General features: G+C 32.4%; 1 protein-coding gene across 1 annotated transcript in view; it reads right to left on the reverse strand.

The window, feature by feature from the left end:
* Nucleotides 1–4,024: 4,024 nt before the first annotated feature.
* Nucleotides 4,025–22,546, reverse strand: part of TMEM65 (transmembrane protein 65) — a 47,120-nt gene continuing 28,598 nt past the window's right edge. Inside the window, exons 2-7 of the mRNA XM_004265334.4 lie at nt 19,319–19,363; nt 16,245–16,312; nt 11,890–11,944; nt 10,984–11,026; nt 9,009–9,114; nt 4,025–6,993 (exon numbers count right to left, since the gene is read on the reverse strand). Of these exons, the coding sequence (XP_004265382.1) occupies nt 6,892–6,993; nt 9,009–9,114; nt 10,984–11,026; nt 11,890–11,944; nt 16,245–16,312; nt 19,319–19,363 (419 nt within the window). The 3' untranslated portion in view covers nt 4,025–6,891. The remainder of the gene's footprint in view (nt 6,994–9,008; nt 9,115–10,983; nt 11,027–11,889; nt 11,945–16,244; nt 16,313–19,318; nt 19,364–22,546) is intronic.

Genomic DNA, 22,546 nt, shown 5'->3' on the forward strand with positions numbered 1-22,546 from the left:
GTAGAGTATGGATATGATAGCTGGGGCTGAAGCGGCCACTTTAGATCATGAAGTGACTTTGTGCATAAAAGCTACACATGATGAAGCAGGAGGATGTGAATCTGGGTCTCTAATTTGTGGAGCATAACCTTTACACTCACCCTGGGAAACATGCCACAATAACTTTATATAAGAGAAATAAATTTCCATCTCATTTCGGCTGCTGTTATTTTGGGGGTCTGTTACTTACAGCTAAACCTAATCTAAACTAACTAGAAAAGTTCAGGGCAGTGGTTCTCAAAGTATAGAAGTGTGGTCTGAAGGCTCCTGATTTTTTTAGGGAGTTCATGGGTAGAAGACAAACCACAAACCAATCAACCTGAAGCAAAATGTGTGAAGTTCAGAAGTGATACAGAATGTGACATAGGAAGTGATACAGTTTTTATACAGTCCTGACACAGAATGGGTTGGGAGTCAAGCCAGAATTCAAATATCTAGAGGGAAGAGCACAGTGATGTGGGTAGTGATTCACTCTTTAAACAAATCTCTATTGTACATGTACCGTGTGTCAGGCACTGTACGGAGCATTAAGTATAGAGATGTAAGCAAGACAGATGAGATCCCATCCTCTGGGGCACTGACATTTAAAGCACAACTAGTCAGATCTTTTTCCTCTTATGAAATGTGGGCTCTTTACCTGAGTCGGTATGGAAGAAAGAATAGTTAAAGCTGTTAACAATTAAAGAATGAACTAAATTGAGATTTGTTCTTGTTCTCCCAAGTAGGGGTGGGGAAGAAAATGTTTGATTTATATGCTTTTAAAGTAACAGTGTGGGACATAAAATACATTCTAAAAACTGCACTTTCCGTTTCCATCAGTCTGAGGTTGAGGAAAAGAAGAGAAAATAGGGAAGAGAAAAAATACATTTGAGACATAAAGGAGACAGATACAGACACACTGCAGAATCGATACTGCAGAGCAAGAATGGTGGGGGAGGGGAGGTTGATATGCAAAAGAAAAAATCTTAATTTTAATTAAGGTGCCTAACAGCTTTCTTTGACTCAACTACCTCTGCTAAACTCCACTTATATCTTGCATCTGCATAAATATTTTATAAGTGGTAAAGCACTATATAAATGTATAGCCTTCATATTATTAGCAGATACCAAATCTTTACTGAATTTCACAGTTCTCACAGAAAATTCCTTTACAGTACAGTTTTTGAGGGTTCCCCCCATCTCCCCCTGAAAGTAGTTCCTTTGAGTTTAACTCTTCAGTCACCATTCTCACATTTTACTCATTTAAACAAAGGTTTGACTTGTAGTTGTGGAGAAATTATATAATCTATCATATGCTTACTCCATCTTTTTAATCTTTAAAAGTCAATAAAAAATTGCTGAAATTTCTTTCATTCATAAACTTATCAATAGCATTAACCTATGTATGACATTATAAAATTTCATATGAATACCAATACAAAACACCATGTGCTTCATACGGCTGTCAGTATAAGATCAATAGATCCTGAAAGTTCGGAAGCTTCAAAATTAAAATGTTACAAGTTCCTGCTTTAATTACTACATCATTTCTAAATGTTAGAGGAGAGAAACTAATTTCAGTGTTACAACCCATATGTCAATAACATTCATTCCTTTGGTAAAAACAAGTGATCTGTTAGTAGGGTTTCATTATGAGCACACAACAAAACCCTAAATTATTTGCTGATAGGTTGGTTATCCACTGACTTTATGAATTCTAGGATAGCTTCCCCATGCTTCTGAGTCATTTCCGTTTACTACTGTAATATGCAGGGGTATTAATCTTAATATTTAAATATTAATATTTAGGCTTAATTCAGAAAACATGAATAATCAAAACAAACAAGAAAACTTCTTACATGCAATCCCACTCCTGGGCATATATTCGGAGAGAACCATAATTCGAAAAGATACATGCACCCCAATATTCATTGCAGCACTATTTACAATAGCCAGGACATGGAAACAACCAATTGTCTATCAACAGACGAATGAATAAAGAAGATGTGGTATATTTCTACAATGGAATACTACTCAGCCATAAAAAAGAATGAAATAATGCCATTTGCAGCAATATGGATGCACCTAGAGATTAGCATACTAAGTGAAGTAAGCCAGACAAATATCATATGATATGGCTTATATGTGGAATCTAAAAAAAGATACAGATGAACTTATATACAAAACAAACAGACCCACAGACGTAGAAAACAAACTTATGGTTACCAAAGTGGAAAGGAGACAGGGAGGGATAAATTAGGAGTTTGGGATTAACATAAACACACTACTATATATAAAATAGATAACCAACAAGGACCTACTGTATAGCACAGAGAACTACACTCAATATTTTATAATAAACTATAAGGGAAAAGAATCTGAAAAAAATATATAAACCTGAATCACTGTGCTGTACACCTGAAACTAACACAACGTTGTAAATCAACTATACTTCAGTAAAAAAAAAAAAAATCTTACAATGCATTCCAAACTGAAATATATTTCATATGGTGGGGATTTTCTTAACACCAACTTCCTATAATGTAGTGTGATACCTTCTCTTCCCAGATATCTGTGTTGTGTATGTTTTCACTTCTTTCAGGTCTTCCCTGACCACCCTGTATAAAAATAAGCCCCCACATATGACCACCGGTACTTTCTACCCGCCTTGTTTCATTTATCTCTGCAGAACTTATCACCACTATTTAAGTGTACATTTGCTTTCCTATATTCTCCTCCCCAACTCATGCCCCCCACAGAATAACCTTCATGAGAATACAGATGTTCTGGCTGTTCATTCAGAGCCTTGAACAGTTCCTAGTACATAATATGCAACCAAAAACACAGGAGTTTTTAAATGGACTTGGAGATTTTGAGTACAATTCCCTTAAGTTGTAAGTGAGAAAATAACTCCATAAATATAGAGGCAGGAAGGAACCTGAACAGAGAACAGACATTACGGAGTCCATGCAACTGATGTCCCAACTGCATAGTAAGTAGTTCAGAACACAGACTTCACACTTGGACAAAACCAGACTCTAGTCCGCTTATGAATAGTAACACCCTGGGCAAACTAACCTTTCCATGTCTCAATTCATCTCATATGAAATAGGGATGATAACAGCACCAACTTAACATTGTTATTACAGTGATTAAATGTGATTATGTATGTAAAATACTACAGTGCATAGCAACAAACAAGTACTTAATAAAAGGGAGCTAACATTATATTTACCATCATCATCACCATTGACAACATCATCATCTCACTCAGGCTCCACAGATTGTTTTCTAATATTTCCCAAATAATTTATGGTAAGACTGACTATCTAGCTTCTAAGAAGCAGCAAATTAAAGAAGCAGAAAATTAAAGAGAGAGAGAGCAATTGCCAGATGTGACAGCAGGGAAAAAATGGGAGGAAAATGAAAAACTATAAAAACCAGATTCCCAAGGTACTGCATTACAGCACAATAACAATGTCCATAAAGATGACACTTAGCCACTAAGAAAAAGATTATATTATATTACATTTAATACACTTGTAAGATGGCAAGAAAATATAATTCTAAAATTAGGAAGATTTACTTCAAAATGGTTTACCTGAACTTTTGGTGTAAAAGATAAACTTTCATTACCTTCAAAATTCATCTTCTGGAAAAACAGAGTAAAGTAAATGAGGTGTTATTATATAGAAGGCTTGGATATCTCTGCTGGAAATAAATACCCATCAGTGTAATTTTCGCCAATCTCTCTATCTAAAGCTTTTTTGGCATCCTATTAAAGATCAAATGATCTCAATATGGGAATCATCCTTCTCTCATAATGTGTAATGTTGTATCTCAAGTGTGGACTTCAGGGAAATGGTAAATAGTTCCATTTTACTGTCTCAGTGTCATTGCTACAACCCTGTAACAAATCTGCATTTATTAATCCTGTTTCTTTTAAGCTACAGAATAACCAGGGTTTTCTGAGATTAAGAAGAAAATCAAATTTCAAAATCAAAACCACATTCCAAAATTTCTTAAAATGTATTTTTCTTTGTTCGATTCCTTTGTAAAAACATTGGTCACCATTTAACATACAGTGCCAACAAAATGCACCTAATTTACATGCATAAACAAGTCAATAAATCATAATACACAGACAATATGAATTTCAAATGAAGAGTACTGACACAGCTCATGTTGCATTTAACCATAGTTATAGTTGCTCCCAAAAAAGAAATAGCTAATATGAGAAATAAGAATTCCAGTTTCAATCTGAAATAAAATTCCTCGTGACAAGTAATATGAAACAATGATTATATGAAGTCATTATCTTAAAGGGAACCATTTTTCAGAAGTCACTTTGTGCAAAGCACCATACTAGTATATAAAATAAGATCTTGAAAAAAATGTGTACCTTAGGTTAAGGACAAAAGGGCTCCATTTTTTTTTTAACTAATTACCTGAATGATGCAAATTTTTATTGTGTCCATAGATTAAAATACTTTTCAATATGAAGGTTATATATTCCATATTTTGACATTTTAAATAATTCTACAGACGCTCAGCTAAAAAGATTCTGTAGGACTGGGTTATTTTCACGAGCAAAAAAAATGAAAGCACTAATCAAAAGCCCTTTCTAAACTCACAGGCAAAGTTTCTGGATATGGGATTTAATTAATAAAAAGAAAATTTAAGCACCACAATAAAATATGTTTTTAGAGAACAGAAAGGACTGGCATTACAGTTAGGGACAAAAACACTTAAACATTTACCAAAAAAAAAAAAAAATTTTTTTTTTTTAAATAATTACTCTAATCCTATCATCTGAAATAATTAAAAAAAACTTTTGGTGTGTCTGTGGTATTATGTGGAAGATACAAACCACAGTTCTATTTAAAATGTTAAGTTTTATAATTCTAATTTGATCAAATGAGACTGTCATAGTATTTGTACATAATAAGAATGTTATATATTTATTTTTATTTTCTATGATTTATTTTTTCCCTCAAAAATCTATGATTAAAGGATACCACTAAAATCATTTTGAAGTACACAGAAGAGAATTTATGACAAATTGCCTTGTGAGAAAAAGCAGCTCCTCTGAAAATAAAACCTCAAAGTAAATATGTGCAAATAAAACTTTAAAAATAAGGTAGCTGTAAACAGAGCCATCTTTAAGTTTCCGTTCTTTTGCATCTATTTAGCAAAATAAATAATTTCAGTGGCCCAAATAGTAACTTTAATTTCTGTTTTTCTCCTCCATGATGTGTTCATCAACTCTTACAATTAAGAGTAATTTTTTAGCCTGTGTAACAGACCACATGCTAACAAACTTTAAGGTTCATAAAATTAAAATTTATGATTCACAAGTATAGCTATGAATCCTATCTATGCCTGAATCAGGTACACAAGACTGGACATAAGTAACTTCAATCTAAAATATGATTTAAACACCACAAAAAAAGAAAAGGGACCAAAAAAGGGAGCAAGAATTTCTCCTCATATGTCTTTTGACCACTAGGCTATATATAGCAAAAAGCAAAATATAAAATATTTATTTTTCACCTCAAAAGAAGTTATCCAGAAATAAAATCTGCTAAAGAAGATATAACAATGTCAAAATTATGAGTACTCAAACTCATTCAATTCAGATGAGAAGACATTTGTGGGGGGAAGAGCCTTCCCAAACAGTATTATTTGTATTTTATTAACCTTACAAATAACACCTCAACTTCACCACTCATACCATAAACCTTCTTGACAGTTTCCATTTTATACTAATGTGAAAAAAAATTTTTTTAGCCTCTTAATTTTCCAAGTGTCATGTCAAACCCCTTAGTTCACACATTAATTCCACAATCCCCATTAAAAATACTCTAAAATGGGCTTCCCTGGTGGCGCAGTGGTTGGGAGTCCGCCTGCCAATGAGGGGGACACGGGTTCTTGCCCGGGTCCGGGAAGATCCCACATGCTGCGGAGCGGCTGGGCCCGTGAGCCATGGCCGCTGAGCCTGTGCGTCCGGAGCCCGTGCTCCGCAACAGGAGAGGCCACAACAGTGAGAGGCCCATGTACCGCAAAAACAACAACAACAACAAAAAAACCCAAAATACTCTAAAATAATGACTTTCCCTTAGGAGTCAGAAATCACTATGTAATTATTCAAAACTGAGAAATTAAATTGGTAAAAAAAACAATTCAAAATAATACACTTGTTAATATATATGGTTTTATGTAGTAGGGAGACCACATAATTGTTCATCCTGATTAATCTCCGGCTCTTGAGACAATAAGGTCTGAAAATTAAAATGAGTGATAGGTACTTAAAATACTTAAAGTCTCTGTCCATTTTGAATAGATGAGAGAGTTTTTTTTAAATGACTGAAATTATGATTGTAAATGTTTACTGTGAAACAGTACAAAATTGATGTTGCCAAAAAGAGTAAAACAAATCTTTAACTGATGTTAAACATCTTAAGTAATTTGGAAAAAATCTTAAGGTTGAATTGTAACTATAAGGGAACAACAACAGAAAATGCGTTCATGCATGTATACGTGGTAAGTAACAAATAGGCAAACCCCAAGTCAGCACAGCACATCAATGACTGATACTTAAATGATATTTTGGTATATAAAGAAAGAAAAAGAAAAGGTAAAATGTTAACTGCCATTGATGAAAAAGCATTTCAACAATTTACATAAAATTTTTTTTAAAAAGATGTCCCAAGAAAACCAAGCCACAATAAGTTAGTGTTTTCCATAATACATGCTGAATTAGTTGATCCCATATCTATGCACTGTTACTGTCGTAATTCCTAAATGTTGTGACAGCATATTTAATAATTGAGGTACATTAGTTTACATCTTTTTATAGGTATCCTAAGAGAGTTAATTTTTCTTTTCCAGTTTTTCATCATCTTCACCTCCTCCAAAGAAAATCAAAGGAAACATTCCTAGAATGCAGCCAATAGTCACCCCAACAGCTTTGCCCTATGGAAACAAAAGAAAAGATTTTTTGACAGTTAATTTACCCCTGTAAGAGGAATCCTTGCTTAAGTATCTGATAAAAATTAAAAATTACTATGTACTAAAAAATTCAACTGTGACTGTATTTCTTTTGATCATAGTAACTTAAATATAATAATAATGTACAAAAGGTTCTAGAACAAATAATATGTAAAGTTCAAAGCAACAAGGAAAAAAAATTTTTTTTCAAATTGCCATAGAAATAACATTAGAGGGGCTTCCCTGGTGGTGCAGTGAAGAATCCACCTGCCAATGCAGGGGACACGGGTTCAAGCTCTGGTCCGAGAAGATCCCACATGCTGCGGAGCAACTAAGCCCATGCGCCAACTACTGAGCCCGCATGCCACAACTACTGAAGCCCGCACACCTAGAGCCCGTGCTCCGCAACAAGAGAAGCCACTGCAATGAGAAGGCCGCGCACTGCAACAAAGAGTAGTCCCCGCTCACCGCAACTAGAGAAAACCCACGCACAGCAATGAAGACCCAATGCAGCCAAAAATAAATAAATAAATTTATTTAAAAAAATAAATTAACATTAAAGAAGTATTCAAGTAGAAAAACATTTTTTAAAAATGTCAGAGATAGGAAGAAAGGAAATATCTCACCAAGTACTCTCAATATATTTGGATTTGCTGCCCTTTGTATATATTCCTTTTCAATATTTATCCCCATGTACACCTAATTATATGTAGGTCTAATCATTATGTAAACATAGCTTTGTTTTCTGCCTTATTCCTTCCCCCCCCCACAGTCACACATGTTATAATAAACTCCTTTCCAAACTGTTTCATAAACTTAATAAAAAAACTTCTAAATTCCACTGAATTGATGGGCTTATAATCTACGTAAAGCTCTTTTTTTTTTTTCTCCCGGCCACAACGCGTGGCTTGTGGGACCCTTGTTCCCTGAGCAGAGATTGAACCCGGGCCCCATGCAATGGAAGCACTGAGTCCTAACCACTGTACCACCAGGGAATTCAAGCTCTCCTTACCATTAAAAATCATTGCTACTTTTTCCCATTGCAAATGACAGAACAATAAACACATCTGTGTATAGTTCTTCCTCAATGATTTATTTAAAAATCAAATAATATGAATATTTGTGCATAACCATAGGATACTGCCATGCTATCTATTCTAGACAAAACTGCAAATATCTGTATACCCACTGCAATATATTTATATGTATACGTACACACAATTTTTCTGCGATCTCACCTACATTAAAATTTTTTTTTAATTTTTATAAATGATTTTTAAATGATGCATTCCTATGATGACTATTAAGGTTATACACTTTTGAATTAAGTTTTATGTCTTCATACAGACATTTACTAAGAATCTACAAAATACCAAACTCTATGCTAGGTACCAGGGAGACAGACAGGGTCCAAGCAGATGCAGTCTGTCTCTCTCCGCTAGGAACTTCCAGTTAGTCATCATGCTTTTCTACTTGTTAGTTAATATACTTGGAATTCTCTCATTCACCTAGCAAATGTCTCATCAATAATTTCAAAATAAGCTTAGATCTAATACTCACCAAGAAATCTCCACACCAAAAGAAATTTCTCTCCACAAAGAGTTAATTCTTTTCCTGGTGCTTCTGCTATATCAGGTGCATAATTCTATTACTGAATATGTCACACTAAATTATAATTTATTTAATATGTCTGGTTCCTTACCTACACAATCCTTAAAAAGAACTATCGTCTATTACTCATTTTATGTCCTTCAGTCTCAGCACATAACTGATACTCCTCAACAGTAACTGAATCATATAAAGAATTTTTCAAAAATCAAGTATACCTACAAAAATAGTCAATAAAAAATTACTGCTTTTCTGAACCTGCCAAGGCTTGGACAGTTTCTGTTAAAAATTCCACTCACATCAATTTTAGTCTCAAATTTCTCAAGGGACTGAATACAGTGTCTTGCTCTGGCTACCCAAATTCACCGTCATAAGCCATATAAAGTACTCACCAAATGTGTACTAACACGTGTTTGCCACATGTCAACTTGCTTTGGTGTGAGATCAGGAATTGATAGGCCTAACCTGGAAGCCAAAGCTTCAACGTAGCCTGCAAGTCTTTAAAAATACAAGAGGACAGAATATAAGTTTTTAAAGAGAAACACAATGTCCTCACATAGGAAAAACTAATTACTACAAAGATAAGATAATTCTATACCTGTAATTGGCACTCTAGAAATGGTATAAACATTCTTCTACAACTTTCATCTTCATTGTGTATAAATATATTTGGTTTAAAATTTTTCAGACTGACATATTTAATATACAGGTAAATTAATTAATTTAGAGTAATTATTCTCTACCATTACCTTAAAAAGAACAATTCAAGGTATATAAAAATTTCTACAACACTTATAATTTATACATTTATTCCAAATTCAAAGCAAAGCACTTTAACATATAAGTTAATAACTATCATCAGAAAACAAAAATTTCCAAAATTTATCAGATTGCTATACTAAGAAAAACAGCCTACGATTTTCAGGGCAATTTCAAGTATTTATCAATTCTAAGTTGCCATTGCTTATTGGATACAATCTTACTTTAAGAACTGTAAGAAAGAAAAAAAAATGCCAATTAAACTATGCATACCATCAATTATAAGATAGATCCCAATCTCAGATATGTTAAGTTCTAAAAACCTGTGTAACTAAGATTGATAAAATGTGGTATTTGTTACCTAATGCTATTTTTAAAAGGCAGAGAAGTAGTTCTTAAATATAAGACTCCCAACAAATCTTTATGTCTAATAAAAAAATAATTGTTTAATGATACAATCTAAAACCAAATGGTCTTAGAGATCTATTAGATCATTTCATTCTATTAAATATAGAAAGCTATCACAGTAGCTATATAATATTATCATTATTAACCTTAATGTTGGAAACTGGGAAATAGAATGTTTAAGGGGTAATATCATTATAGGTTTATGTCAGGAATTCCAGGAATATAAAATTTTTGCTTCAGCCCAGAACAAAGAAACTGTGTTTTTAACATTAGCTTTGGCCCCAAACTCCAGTGCAGAAGTCTAATATATAGAGTTAGGTCATATATAAAGCTGCTTTCCTCCAGATTTTAGGGCTAAGTAGACCTCTACTAGACCCAGATCCAAATCTCAAAACTTACCATTCTAATGAACCAAAAAAGGAAGAAACAGAACCAAAGACTGAGCAAGAGAAAATATGTTTATCACAAAAATTAATGCCAACTTAGTCTAATTTATACTTCCCAGGCTTCCCCAAGCTCAGGAAGCAGCCCAGGCCATCTGCCGCTTAGAAGAGAGAATGTAAAAACAGAAAGAGAGAAAGCTGGCCTTTTCCAAGTAGGCATCTTCAGTTTGTTTCATCATTCCTACTACATGGAATAAAAAGAGCAAAAACTAGCCGAGTCCCTGTATGTTTTGGCCATTATTCTCTGAAAATTCCTCTCTCTAGAAAACATGCCCAGACAGTATCCTCACATTTGAGCCATATTTCTTATCTTTGGGTTTAGTGGGAGGAGGGTGGGGGTGAAATAGTGATAGGGGTTCTTACTTTTAGTCCTGTCTCACCCTTGGAAATGTTTATAAAATACATATAAACACTTCAGTAAATGAAAATTCAACTTACCTTATGGTAGTTTTAGAAAAAATTTTGCACATATCACAATTGCTTGAGAAGATTATTAAACACAAATGTCAGGGTCCCATCCCCAGAGACACTAATTCTGCATGACTGGGATGTGAGCGAGACATCTATATTTGATGCACACCAAAGATTTAAAGATTTAGTGCTATTGATTTAGAAACATTAAAGTTAAAAATTTAGTTATAAAACACACATGCAAAAATAAATGTCCCTTTTTAAAATCCTTCTCAATTAAAGGAGAATGGAGAAGAGAAAGAGAGCAAGTACACACATGCCCAAATGAATAAATGAATGAACTTACCCAAGACCAGCTAAATCTGACACAAGGTTTCCCAAAGCAGCAGCTAAAAAAATGAAAAATGGACAAGTGAATTATTACATAGAAGTCAGAAAAATCAATAAAGCACTGGTCTGGAAGAGTTATCACATTTCTAAACTACAATGACAATATCCAAATTAGTTCATCTGACAGCTCTGAATCTTGAGATCTCCAAAATAGACCACAATATTTCTGAGATTATAGTATTCTACCTCCATCAAGTAGTAGGTTTTTTCTAATGTGGCAGCCAGTTTCCATTTTGGTTTCAGTATTAAAACACCTGTACAATATTTTGTAGTTTAACTTTCAGATAATATTTAAGGGAATTTGAATACTTGAAAGTTAAAGAGTAAAGCTGTATGTACAGCTATGACATTCAAGAAAATCAAGGAGAGGAAATGTCTCTTTCACTAACTCATCTACTTCACGTGTTCCATAGAATAAAACAACACAGAATCATTCCCAAACGTCACCATCATGAAGAGTACAGTGGTATTTGGGGGGAAAGAAAGAGACAGAACCAAATTAGATTTTCAATCTTGTATTTCCTTCCTTGACTTTTCTGCCCAACTTGAAAATAAATAATTTGATAGAGAAAAAGAGTAGGAAGGTTTTAGGGTAACACTGAATTAAGAGAAAAAAAATTTTAATATAGTCAATCTAGTAGATTATTGTTACCCATTAACTAACTTAAAGTACCTAAACTTTCTCAGAAAAATATATGCTACATATACGAAATTAAAAAGTAGAGGAATAGGATTACGTAGATAAACTAAGAGACATCTCAGTGAATAAACTCATTCAAATAAAGTATCCTCTTCTAAACCTAACCTACTAAAATGTTTCATAAATATACAATGGAATAATAACATTACTATTATTAAATACCTGCCATAGTTGAAATTCCCAAAATAATTCCAATAGATAACTCAATATGGGTTCCCTGAAAAATGATTACAAAGAAATTAATCTTAAAAATTAAAACTGAAGTGACTATCAAAGAATAGCAAAACATTAATAAAAAGAGGTAAAATAATCAATATGTTATCACAGCAAAATTATATATATATAAAATGCATAAATATACACATATACTACAGCAATTCACTTAATTATTAAATATTGGGTTGACCAAAAAGTTCATTCAGATTTTTCCATAAGAGGTTATGGAAAAACCCAAATGAACTTTTTGGCCAACCCAATATATGCAGTCATGCAGAAATAACATCAATATTTTATTTATTAAAATTAGGCTTTCATAAAAATAAAAAATAGCAACACACATAGCAATATAATTCATGATTAATAATCTAGAATTTATATTTTCTTACCACAGAAAGTTGTTTTAATGCTTTTGAACACAAAGACAACCAACTCACCTACATTTTAAATTCTGAATGATACAACTATACTATTGATATTTACCCTATAAAAGATTTAAAAGACAGACAAAAACAGTTTCTAGAGACCCAAAAAATCAGACTTCAAAAATTATCCTTAAAACACTTAGTTCTTTAACCATTAAGTAATGAGACTGTATGATTCATTTATAAGCAACAATAGCATTTAATACAATAGACCTACAGCAAAAATGAGGTTCCACTGTATTTCCACTGAATTTATTGAGAGTTTAAGATTTTCTATGTCTATCTCATTTCTCTAAAGAAAAGAGGGGCTCGTATTTTTCCTTCTACTTTAAAGAGAAGGAACTGAAGTGAAGAAGATTAAACCATTCTAATGGATTATTACATAGAATAAAGAAGAAATCCTACCATCTATTGTGCTAATTCAGTTCTAATCCTTACACAATTCTGCCATAAGTGGACTTAACTTTCAAAAGCTCTCTTGAATACTGATGCTTGAAAATTTCTAAAACTTAAAAAAAAATCTCAATAGTACTTATGGAGAAAAAAAAAGAATGCCCTACAAATCTCAACGATATTTGTGGAGGAAAAAAAAAAAGAATGTCCTATCTGGTAACACAGAAATATTGTATTACTCAATTATTTATAAAATTGAAGAGAAGCTAAGTTTAATTTCCTCAATTTTCTTTCCCCTAGGCCTGTTGATTCCACTCCTTTAAAATATAATTCTTGTAGAGTATGGACCAAACAGCGTGATGTACAAAAGTCTCCCAGGCACTTAAAGTTACAAGGTTGTAAAGATACCCAAAGAAACAGATTTCTGAAGAAGAAAACAGTTATGAAGAAGTAGCTTTATATATGGAACCCAAAAAGTCAGGAGCATTACTACAGAAGAGAAGCACTTGACAGTTACAGTGTATAAAAAAATAAATACAGGATCTTTAACAGCAATGAATCATTAGAAATGACCCCCCAAAAATCTGTTTGCCAATACATGTATTTATAAAGCATTTAAGTGCTTAATCATTTGGTTGAATTTAAGAAACGTGAAGATCCTTCAAACAGCATGAAAAGCCTCACATAAAGTCAAGGGCAGTTTGAAGGCAATGGACTATCCACTCCCTTCCTTTTTCCCACAGTTACATCAAATTTCATGTTAACAGGTGAGGTAGAAATTATAAATAAACCTAATACTAGTTGTCTTAAAGTTATACTTGGTTCATCGCCTTAATATGATTAATCTATGCTAGAATTTTAATCAACTCTATCCTAATTAAATTGTAAGAAAAATAATCCCCCCAAAACCCACTAAAATATAAGTTATAAAAAGCAATCCCAATAATATAAAAATATAATAAAAAACTATGAAATCAAAAGCTTAGTATGAACAGCAGCCAAGAATAAAGGTCAAACCTACTATGAGAAGTTATATAGGAATTTGTTTACATGACTACAACTAGGTAGCAGTTAAGAGAGTATACCTAACAGGAAAAACATCAAATGGCATGATAGAAAAGAAGAATAAAATATCTTCTTGACTTACTATCTTCAGTCATAGCTATCCTACAATGTTTGGAGGCAATCAGTGTTTTGTTTTTTTAAAAAAAAAAGGTGAAAAACATTCTTAAGATAATAATGTTCACTTATTTCCCTTTTCATAGATCCTACAGTTATATTATTTATGGATTTTAGTCTTAGCAGTCTATTAAAAAGCCTCTTTGGAAAATTTAACTGTTCTTGAATTATTTTGCAATTATCACAGGATAATATTTTTGCCATACCTATTACTCTTAATCAGGTTTAAGCCAGTAGTTTAATTATTTATTTCAGTACTATATAAATAAAAAACGGGTGATACGTTCCTGAAACTGGATTTCAATGTAAACCAGAAAAACAAATACTACTGAATTAGAGTCAACCATCTCAGGCCTGGAAAAATAGTCCACTCTCAGTTACACTAATAATGAGACACAGGCCTGAGTAATACAAAATAGGAACATTACAGTAATTTGACTTTAGAATGTGGTCATTCTATTTGTTTTGACTTGTTGGTATCTGTATTTAAACACAGATATCTGTTACTTTAGATATTTATTTCAAAGAAATATAAGACCATACTGTGAAGGTCTTATTCAAGATCTAAGAAACTACCCAGTTTCCCTATTCTGATATCTCTTCAAAATCTCCCTGCACCCCTCTTTATGCAAAATATATCATCTCAACACTTCCCTGTAGCAAGGACAGTCTTTCATCATTTGAATATCTAAGGTCTGCCCAACTGAGATGAAAAAAAAAATGATTATTAAGATGGTAGAATGAGAGGTACCAGCTGTCAATAAAGAGAATCTAAAATATTGAGTGTAAAACTGAAACAGAGAAGCTTTAATTCAGATAATCTATTCAAGAACACATCAGACCTTAAACTATAGCTTCTAAATTCATCATAGTGGGGTTTTCATTACAATTAGATTTTATTTACATTAACTATTTAAATAATCTAACCAACTCAAGGTTTTAGTAATTTCAGAAAAGGTAGTGTGGTATGGTTGAATAAGTTTCTCATATTCACAGATATATAAAATAGCCAACTTGATTCTTATATACATAATAGGAAAATGTCATAATCAGTCAAAAAAACTAGCATTTTGAAATTATATTTTAGAGTCTCTTACCGGACTACTTTGCTAAAGAATTATGTATCCAGTGGGTGCTTATCACCTTCAAATTATGTGCATGCTACAGTATCTTCTGTGACTGCTTAAGGAGCAAGATACCTTCCTGATGTGTGAACCCTGTGTTTCCTCAACCAGCTGAATGTCTAGACTTTCTGGGTATCTGATCCCACCTTATCAATCTGGACATAAGGTGAGACTACATACCAAAGAAAACCATTCTTGAATGAACCAATTTTAGATATTCTTTAAGCAAATTTTATAATCCATACAATGTAAATTATACTTTTATCCCTATTTTGAAACCAAATATTCTATTTATATCCATCTATAGTACATGTGACCTCCAAAACACCGAAACAAAAAACAAACAACAACAACAAAAAAACCCCTGGCATCTCTCAAATATATTTCCCTCACATTCAATAATCCTAAAATCATTCCATTTCTTTTTTGAGCGGTCTCCTACAAAACACCTAGAATTTACAGAACTTTTTAAAAGTTTGAGTCACTGAAGAGAAGTGGATAGAGCACTGGGCAGTTTCAGAAGACCTGCATTTTCATCATGACTTTATAATCTGGATCCAATATTGGTATCTAGTGACAAAAAGTGTCACAGAAGAGTAAGAAAGATAAATCAGCCATCCCTGAGACTAAACAATACTTGTAAGAAACAACCTTAAATTAAAATGACTTCAGCAAAGGAGAACTTTTTAACACTACGATGGAACAAAGACTGGAGGGTTTATTATTCACAGTATTCTGAATTGAAACTTAAATCATCTTTGGGTTAAATGGATAGACTGTATATCCAAACACCCTTTAAAACATTTTTGTATGGGAAAACTGGACAAGGAACTAATTAATAACATACACATGATGAGAACTGCTGATACAATTAAAGAACATTAGAAAATTTTACATACTTTATTCTTTAGTAAGAATGTTGAAACTAGAACAGAATAATACAGACCCAATAAATATTTGTTTATTATTGTCAATGCTTTACCAAAAGTCTTGATGATTAATAGATATGATGCCTTAAAAATTGAGCTACAGTCTAATTAACCTGAAATATAGTTAAAAATAGCCTTGTTCATTATGATATTAATTAAAACTTTATAGCTACAATATGTAAATTATTAGGAAAATTTAGACCACATTAATTTCTTTATTAACTCAAAATAGAAGGGTTGAAAGAACTTACTGCAACAATCATAATTGCATTATCCAAAAAGCCAAACCCTATGAAAGGTATCGCATTGTGGATGAATACTGAAAAACATCAAAAACAGAAAAATATGTTTTAAGATTTCTATAATTTTAAAATGACAAAAACAGACTATATGATTAAACTCTCATAAATAGATTTAAGTTTTGGAATTTGCTTTCCATTCCCCATAGACAAAAGATTCTGCTTCTCCTCTGTTTATATACTTGGTGGAAGATATACTGGGGAAAAAACAAAATAAAAAACACATAACATGTAAAATTAATTGCGTTAGGCTTTTGTATTTCCTTATTGGCAACGCACACACGTACAAATTACATACAGTTAATGACAGAACAAATAAATACACAAGTACCATGTTTTACCTGTTAAATTACTATTGACATCAATCTTTTTCTCTCTTAGACCTAACTACTGATACCATAAAATTGATCTCCATATTAGAAATAATAAAAAGTGTTCTGAATCAAATATCAGGGAAGCTATCTGCACTTATACTCATTAAACAATTTTTTAAACAAATGTTAGGAAAATGTGATGATCTCATCTGTCTTAGACATCTGTGTTCAAAGTCCTCTTTCCCCCCTCAACAAATCAGTATCCCTGATAGCTTTCACCAACTAAAACAAACAATATTTCAATTAAATGAAAATGTAACTTGATCTCTTCCTGCCAAAGGCACATCTCACCTTATTTATCTAGTACATAATCTGAATGACCTGAGAAAACAGAAGTGTAACTAGGAAGAACTAATACCTATTTAAAAAATATATTTAGCTTCATTTTTTTTCCTATTTACATCTTCAGCACATTGCAGAATGCCTAGTGCACAGTAGATGCTCAATAAACATTAGTTAAATAAGTTGAGGACAACTAATTTGGAAAGCAAGAGAATTCCAGATTAAGAGAATTGAAGGAAGACTGTGAAACAGATTAAAAGCTGGGGATAGTTAAGACTTTATTCTAGTTATTCTATAAATTTGCCAAGGTATAGTCAACATCCATTCAACTGAGGACTTTTTAAAAATAAACATCAAGGCTCTGAGTTTTATACCACATCCAAAAAATAGTCCCTTAAACCAATTCGTTATATATGTGTTCAGTGCCTTTAGATCTTTTTCCTTTTCATGCAGTTAAGTCCACAAAAAGTATAATTAAAATATAATCCAGAAGTTATGAAAATTTGATACCACTTTACACCAATCAGGGAAGGCTAATAAGCAGTAAAACAAGAAACATTTCTACCCACAAGCACTGTTGAAGACTAAGATCAAGGGGGAAAATAGTATACATCCTAGGTCATTTCAGAGTTCTTCTCGTTATCATATAAGAATGTCCCAGGTAAAAAGCAGCATCTTTTAAATTATAAAGCATATTGTTTTGTTTTTTTTAAGCATATTGTTTTAAAAGCTATGAAAGATGATAAAAATCAAGTGGCACATTAATGAAATGGGATTTTTTAAGTAAAGAGTCTAGACTTAGTTCTTTGACTTTTTGCCTAGATCCAGCTGCTTAATGACCAGACATTCAAAATTTTATAATAATCAGCTTCTAAAACACATACAGAATTTCAAAAACATATTACAAATTTGACATGTCAAAAGAATATAATGAAATTTTAAAAATTCACCATATGAAACATTTACAGTGAAAAGAGAGCTACTTAAATGTATATCTGGAGAGAAGATTCTCCAGACATCTCAATCATCTTTGAAATGTAAATATGGCAAAGTAGCTATGAAACCTTTGGGATTACTAAACATTTTAGGGTTAATTTGATGGCATCTCTAAAACTGGCTAGTTATAAATATCTTAAAATTAGGTGTCAAGGTTATTAAACTAAGTTTAAGATTAGACTAATTGCTATCTTAGTAAAAACCTGGTCATAAAACCAAGGCATGTTGCTACACTGCTATAATAATTACCTGGAACTATAAAATATATTATGCTTTGACGTTTAGACCTAAGTAAATGTGTCCTGTAAATAAAAATTTATTTTCATTCCAAAGGAAAATTATAAGTTTCAGAAAGTCAAATAAACATGTACTGGACACTCCACAGGGCACTTGAGATACAAAGATACTTGGTTACCAGCCCTCAAGAAGTTTGGGTATGATAACACAGCCATATAAGCAGGTAATTTCAATATGACCCCCAAAATGGTAATAGCATTATACAGTGCTATGGATATTGATTGTATGAATCCAAGCTAGAAGAATAAAAAAAGATTACCTGGGAAAGAAACGTCTTAAAGAATTCTTAAACTGTTTTGATATCTCGGAAAAGTTACTTATTTCTAATACAAATTATATTCTACCTCTGAGAGTAAAAAGAACTATTAAAAAGAACTGGCTACTACATTTTAATTATATAAGTTTGCTCTCCAGCATGTAATGATATCCTACCAATTTCTTCAGTTTCCTTTGGGAAATATTATTCTCTAACTCAGTAGTTGTTAGCAAATCACATCTAATATTTAGCTTTAACTTATAACCTATTCAAATTCACCGCACCGCTAAATAATTCTCTTCTTCCATTGTCTTTATAGTAAGATCCCAAACTATTTTACATTACTTTGGTGTTAGCCCTTGAATATTTATTCCAATCGTAATAAAGAAAGCACACCAGCAGCATTGTAAAGCTCTTCTTCCTCGTGGTTTAAAATGAACTTTACTTTCCTCCTTATTACAAACAACAAATCAGAGTATTTTCTCCACCAAAGAAAATAGCCTAGAAATTCTAGTTCTGAAACTACCCAACTTAAATCCAAACTAAACATACCCTTCTTCTTGGGAATTAAGAAAACCTCTACTATAATTCTATCTCTAGATGGTAACAATATTTAAACAATAATAGATATGGTTAACAATCTTAGAAATTCCATAATACTGTAATATGTCTTAAACCAAGTTTACAAACTTTTTGCTTCAGCATAATAAATAGGATAATCCACTCTATCTGGAATGATTTCTGTACTATTAATGAGTAACACAGTTATTTCAAGTCCAAAAGACAGATGCACAAATATTTAACAATTATAGAACCATTACCATATCTCAGCTGTCCTGGGGTGGGTGGTAGAGCTTCCAATTTTTCTGAAGGGGAAAGAAAGGGTGTGGTCAAGAATTAGTTACTATAGCATGATTTCTTTTTTATTACAATGAAGAAAATACCAGCAGAATTACAAAGTGAGAGAATAGCAGAGTTTTTCATAAATTATCTTTAGGTTAATGGACCAAAGTTATCCATACAGGAAATATTACTTGTAATAGATTAAATTACAAAGATAGAAAACAAAACTGAGCTTTAGTTACAGGCCTACCATGGACCCTATAGCCCTGAGTAAATCATTTGCTTTTTGGTTTTTTGTAAGTCCTTGTATCTATATAATGAGGCTGTTCACGCAAACTACAGTGGAAAAAAAATAACTTCAGAAATATAGCTACCCTTCTTTAAAATGGCAACCCTAAATGACTTAAGAAATATATACCCAAACAAACACTGATAATACTCAAGTAGACCTAGATGTCCTTTAAAAATAGGAAAATAATATTTTAAAGCAATGTATTACACCAGTAACCTCACCAGATTGTGTTATGTTCCTTAATTAATATCCCTAGATAATATACTGAATATTTTGAGTTTTGAAACCTATACTACTGGATAATTAGAATATTCTACATAATAAAATGACCCAAAAGAGTAGAGAGAGTATCATTCAACAAATAGCAATATTACTTATAATATATGTCATAATAAACACAGAAAGTTTTCCCAAGTATATACATCAAAGTAAGTAACTTCAAGTGCCATCATTAAATCTAAAAATTAACAATTGTTACAAAGAATCTACTGACCTAATCTCGTAACAATAAACAACTCACCATTTATAAGTAAGAGTAAGCTATGGTAAAATAGCAGAGAATTCCACCTTCTTTATCCTCACTCAATCCAACAGAAGTAACTGATAACCTACACAGAAGAACCCAAACCATGGATCGCTCTGCTCTAAAGATTTAGTACAAACAACCGAAGTGACCAAGGAAATTCATTACAAACTGGATATATATTTTCTAAAATATTTATTTATAATCTATGACAACATAAGAACTGAAGAATTTAGTTTTTAAAAAGGAAAAAGCAAATAAATCTCCATTAATAAGCTATATAAAAAGGAGTATGATTCATATTTGTAAATGTTATTTTACTAAAAAAGCATATAGTATCATAAAGGCTTTACAATAAGAAATACGCTAAAACCTAGAGTTTAGGCAATTACTGAATTATTCAGAAAGTTCTAACAATGCAAGTTTAAGTTTTGTTTTTCCTTTTTTAGAACAGTTAAGAAATGAAGATATCCTAAAACTTTGTAGAATTTTACATCTGCTTAGAATATACTTTCCATTCTTTGACTAGCACTGTTACTTCAAAATCTACTTTGAAAGCATGCAAATAGTTTTCCAAATTTTTAACAAGAAATATAAGATACCACTGTACTTCCACAGAGTTTTCTGGTGAAGCAAACATGCAAAAGTGGTTACATACCAGAACTATTTCCTAGTTGCATTACTCTCATCATCACTCAGTTCTGACACTGTGAGGAGAAGTCCTTGTCAGTTGACTGGAACATGCTGAAATACCTAAAAATTCAACAAGCAGGACCTTCCCAATATAATGAGAATATACAGAGTCCTTGCTTTTACTTCTTCAAATTCCTTACATATTGAGCAAAATATTTAAAATATTTTACAACTCCTAAGACAAAAGGATAAGGGCTAGGCAAATGTATAACGTGTAGCGGTAAAGAGGAAAAAAAAACAAATAATGTAACCAATATTCCTAATCTGTCTTTCCAAGTACACATAGGATTAAAAAATTAAAGGTAATGAAAAATAATTTTTTTTAAAGATAGAGAAAAAGAAAGAAATATAAAGTAAAGGAGACAGAGCAGGGAAGAAAACCACTGGCACAGAGATTAAAGTAAAATCAAAGCACAGATTTTTGCCTCCTGCATCATGGAGAACCCAAGGAGTAATAAGAGTAAATATGAAAGGAACATTTCCTAGAAAGTGAAAGTTTTATTGGAAAGTATCTATAAAAAATTGTGAATCATAAATTGATCAGTTTGAGGATTCTGACACTATAAATTATCTTCTTTACCACATTAACTGAAAGAAAATAAAATACATATCAGAAGTTAAAGGGCTTCCCTGGTGGCGAAGTGGTTAAGAATCCGCCAGCCAATGCAGCAGACACGGGTTCGAGCCCTGGTCCGGGAAGATCCCACAGGCCGTGGAGCAACAAGCCCGTGTGCCACAACTACTGAGCCTGTGCTCTAGAGCCCGCGAGCCACAACTACTGAGCCCGCGTGCCACAACTACTGAAGCCCGCGAGCCTAGAGCCCGTGCTCTGCAACGAGAGAAGCCACACAATGAGAAGCCCGCGCACAGCAACGAAGAATAGCTCCCTCTCACTCCAACTAGAGACGGCTCGCGAGCAGCAACAAAGACCCAATGCAGCCAAAAATAAAACCAATAAAATAAATAAATTTGAAAAATAATTTAAAAAAAAGAAGTTAAAAACATTAGATGTATAACACACAGCAAAACTCAATCTTGGAAAGAGCCCAAGGTTTCAGCAATCTATACAAGTTTTAAAATGTCATGGCTGCCAATTTAACCTCCCTGAAAACAGTCATAATAAACCCCAAAGTTTTATTTCCCTACATATATATCTTAACCATAAAATTTTTCTTCTGACATATGGTAAACTATGTACACTTACATGGAAATGTATTCTAATCTACTGTTTTATTAAGCAGAATTTGGAGTTAGAAAAACCAGTTCTTTCAGTTACTCTATGTGTGTATGTACGTGTTACATGCATCATAATTTCTCTCTTCTTTTCTAAATATTTTAAAATAAGATGACTATTAAGATTGTACATCACCACACCATATTCTCTAACCATTTTTAGCTTAAGAAATCCTGGTTCTACTTCCAATACTGACTGAATAATCTTCTATCAGACCAAGCCTCCTGCACAGAAAAACTATAACTATAAATAAATATTTGAAAGCACTGGAAAATGACCAAAAGTAGGTTGATTCTGGAGAGGAATCAACACTTAGAAGAAAGAATGGAACTAAATGAGCTACCCATTTAACACAGCTTCTGGCCTAATCCACAACATGTAGACCAACTAAAACTCTTAATAAAAAAACTTCAGTCTTTCTGGCCTAAAGAAGTAGTGGGCAGATAAAAAGAAACGAAATTGAG

This window comes from Orcinus orca, chromosome 17 (genome assembly GCF_937001465.1).
Source record: "Orcinus orca chromosome 17, mOrcOrc1.1, whole genome shotgun sequence".
NCBI lineage: Eukaryota > Metazoa > Chordata > Mammalia > Artiodactyla > Delphinidae > Orcinus > Orcinus orca.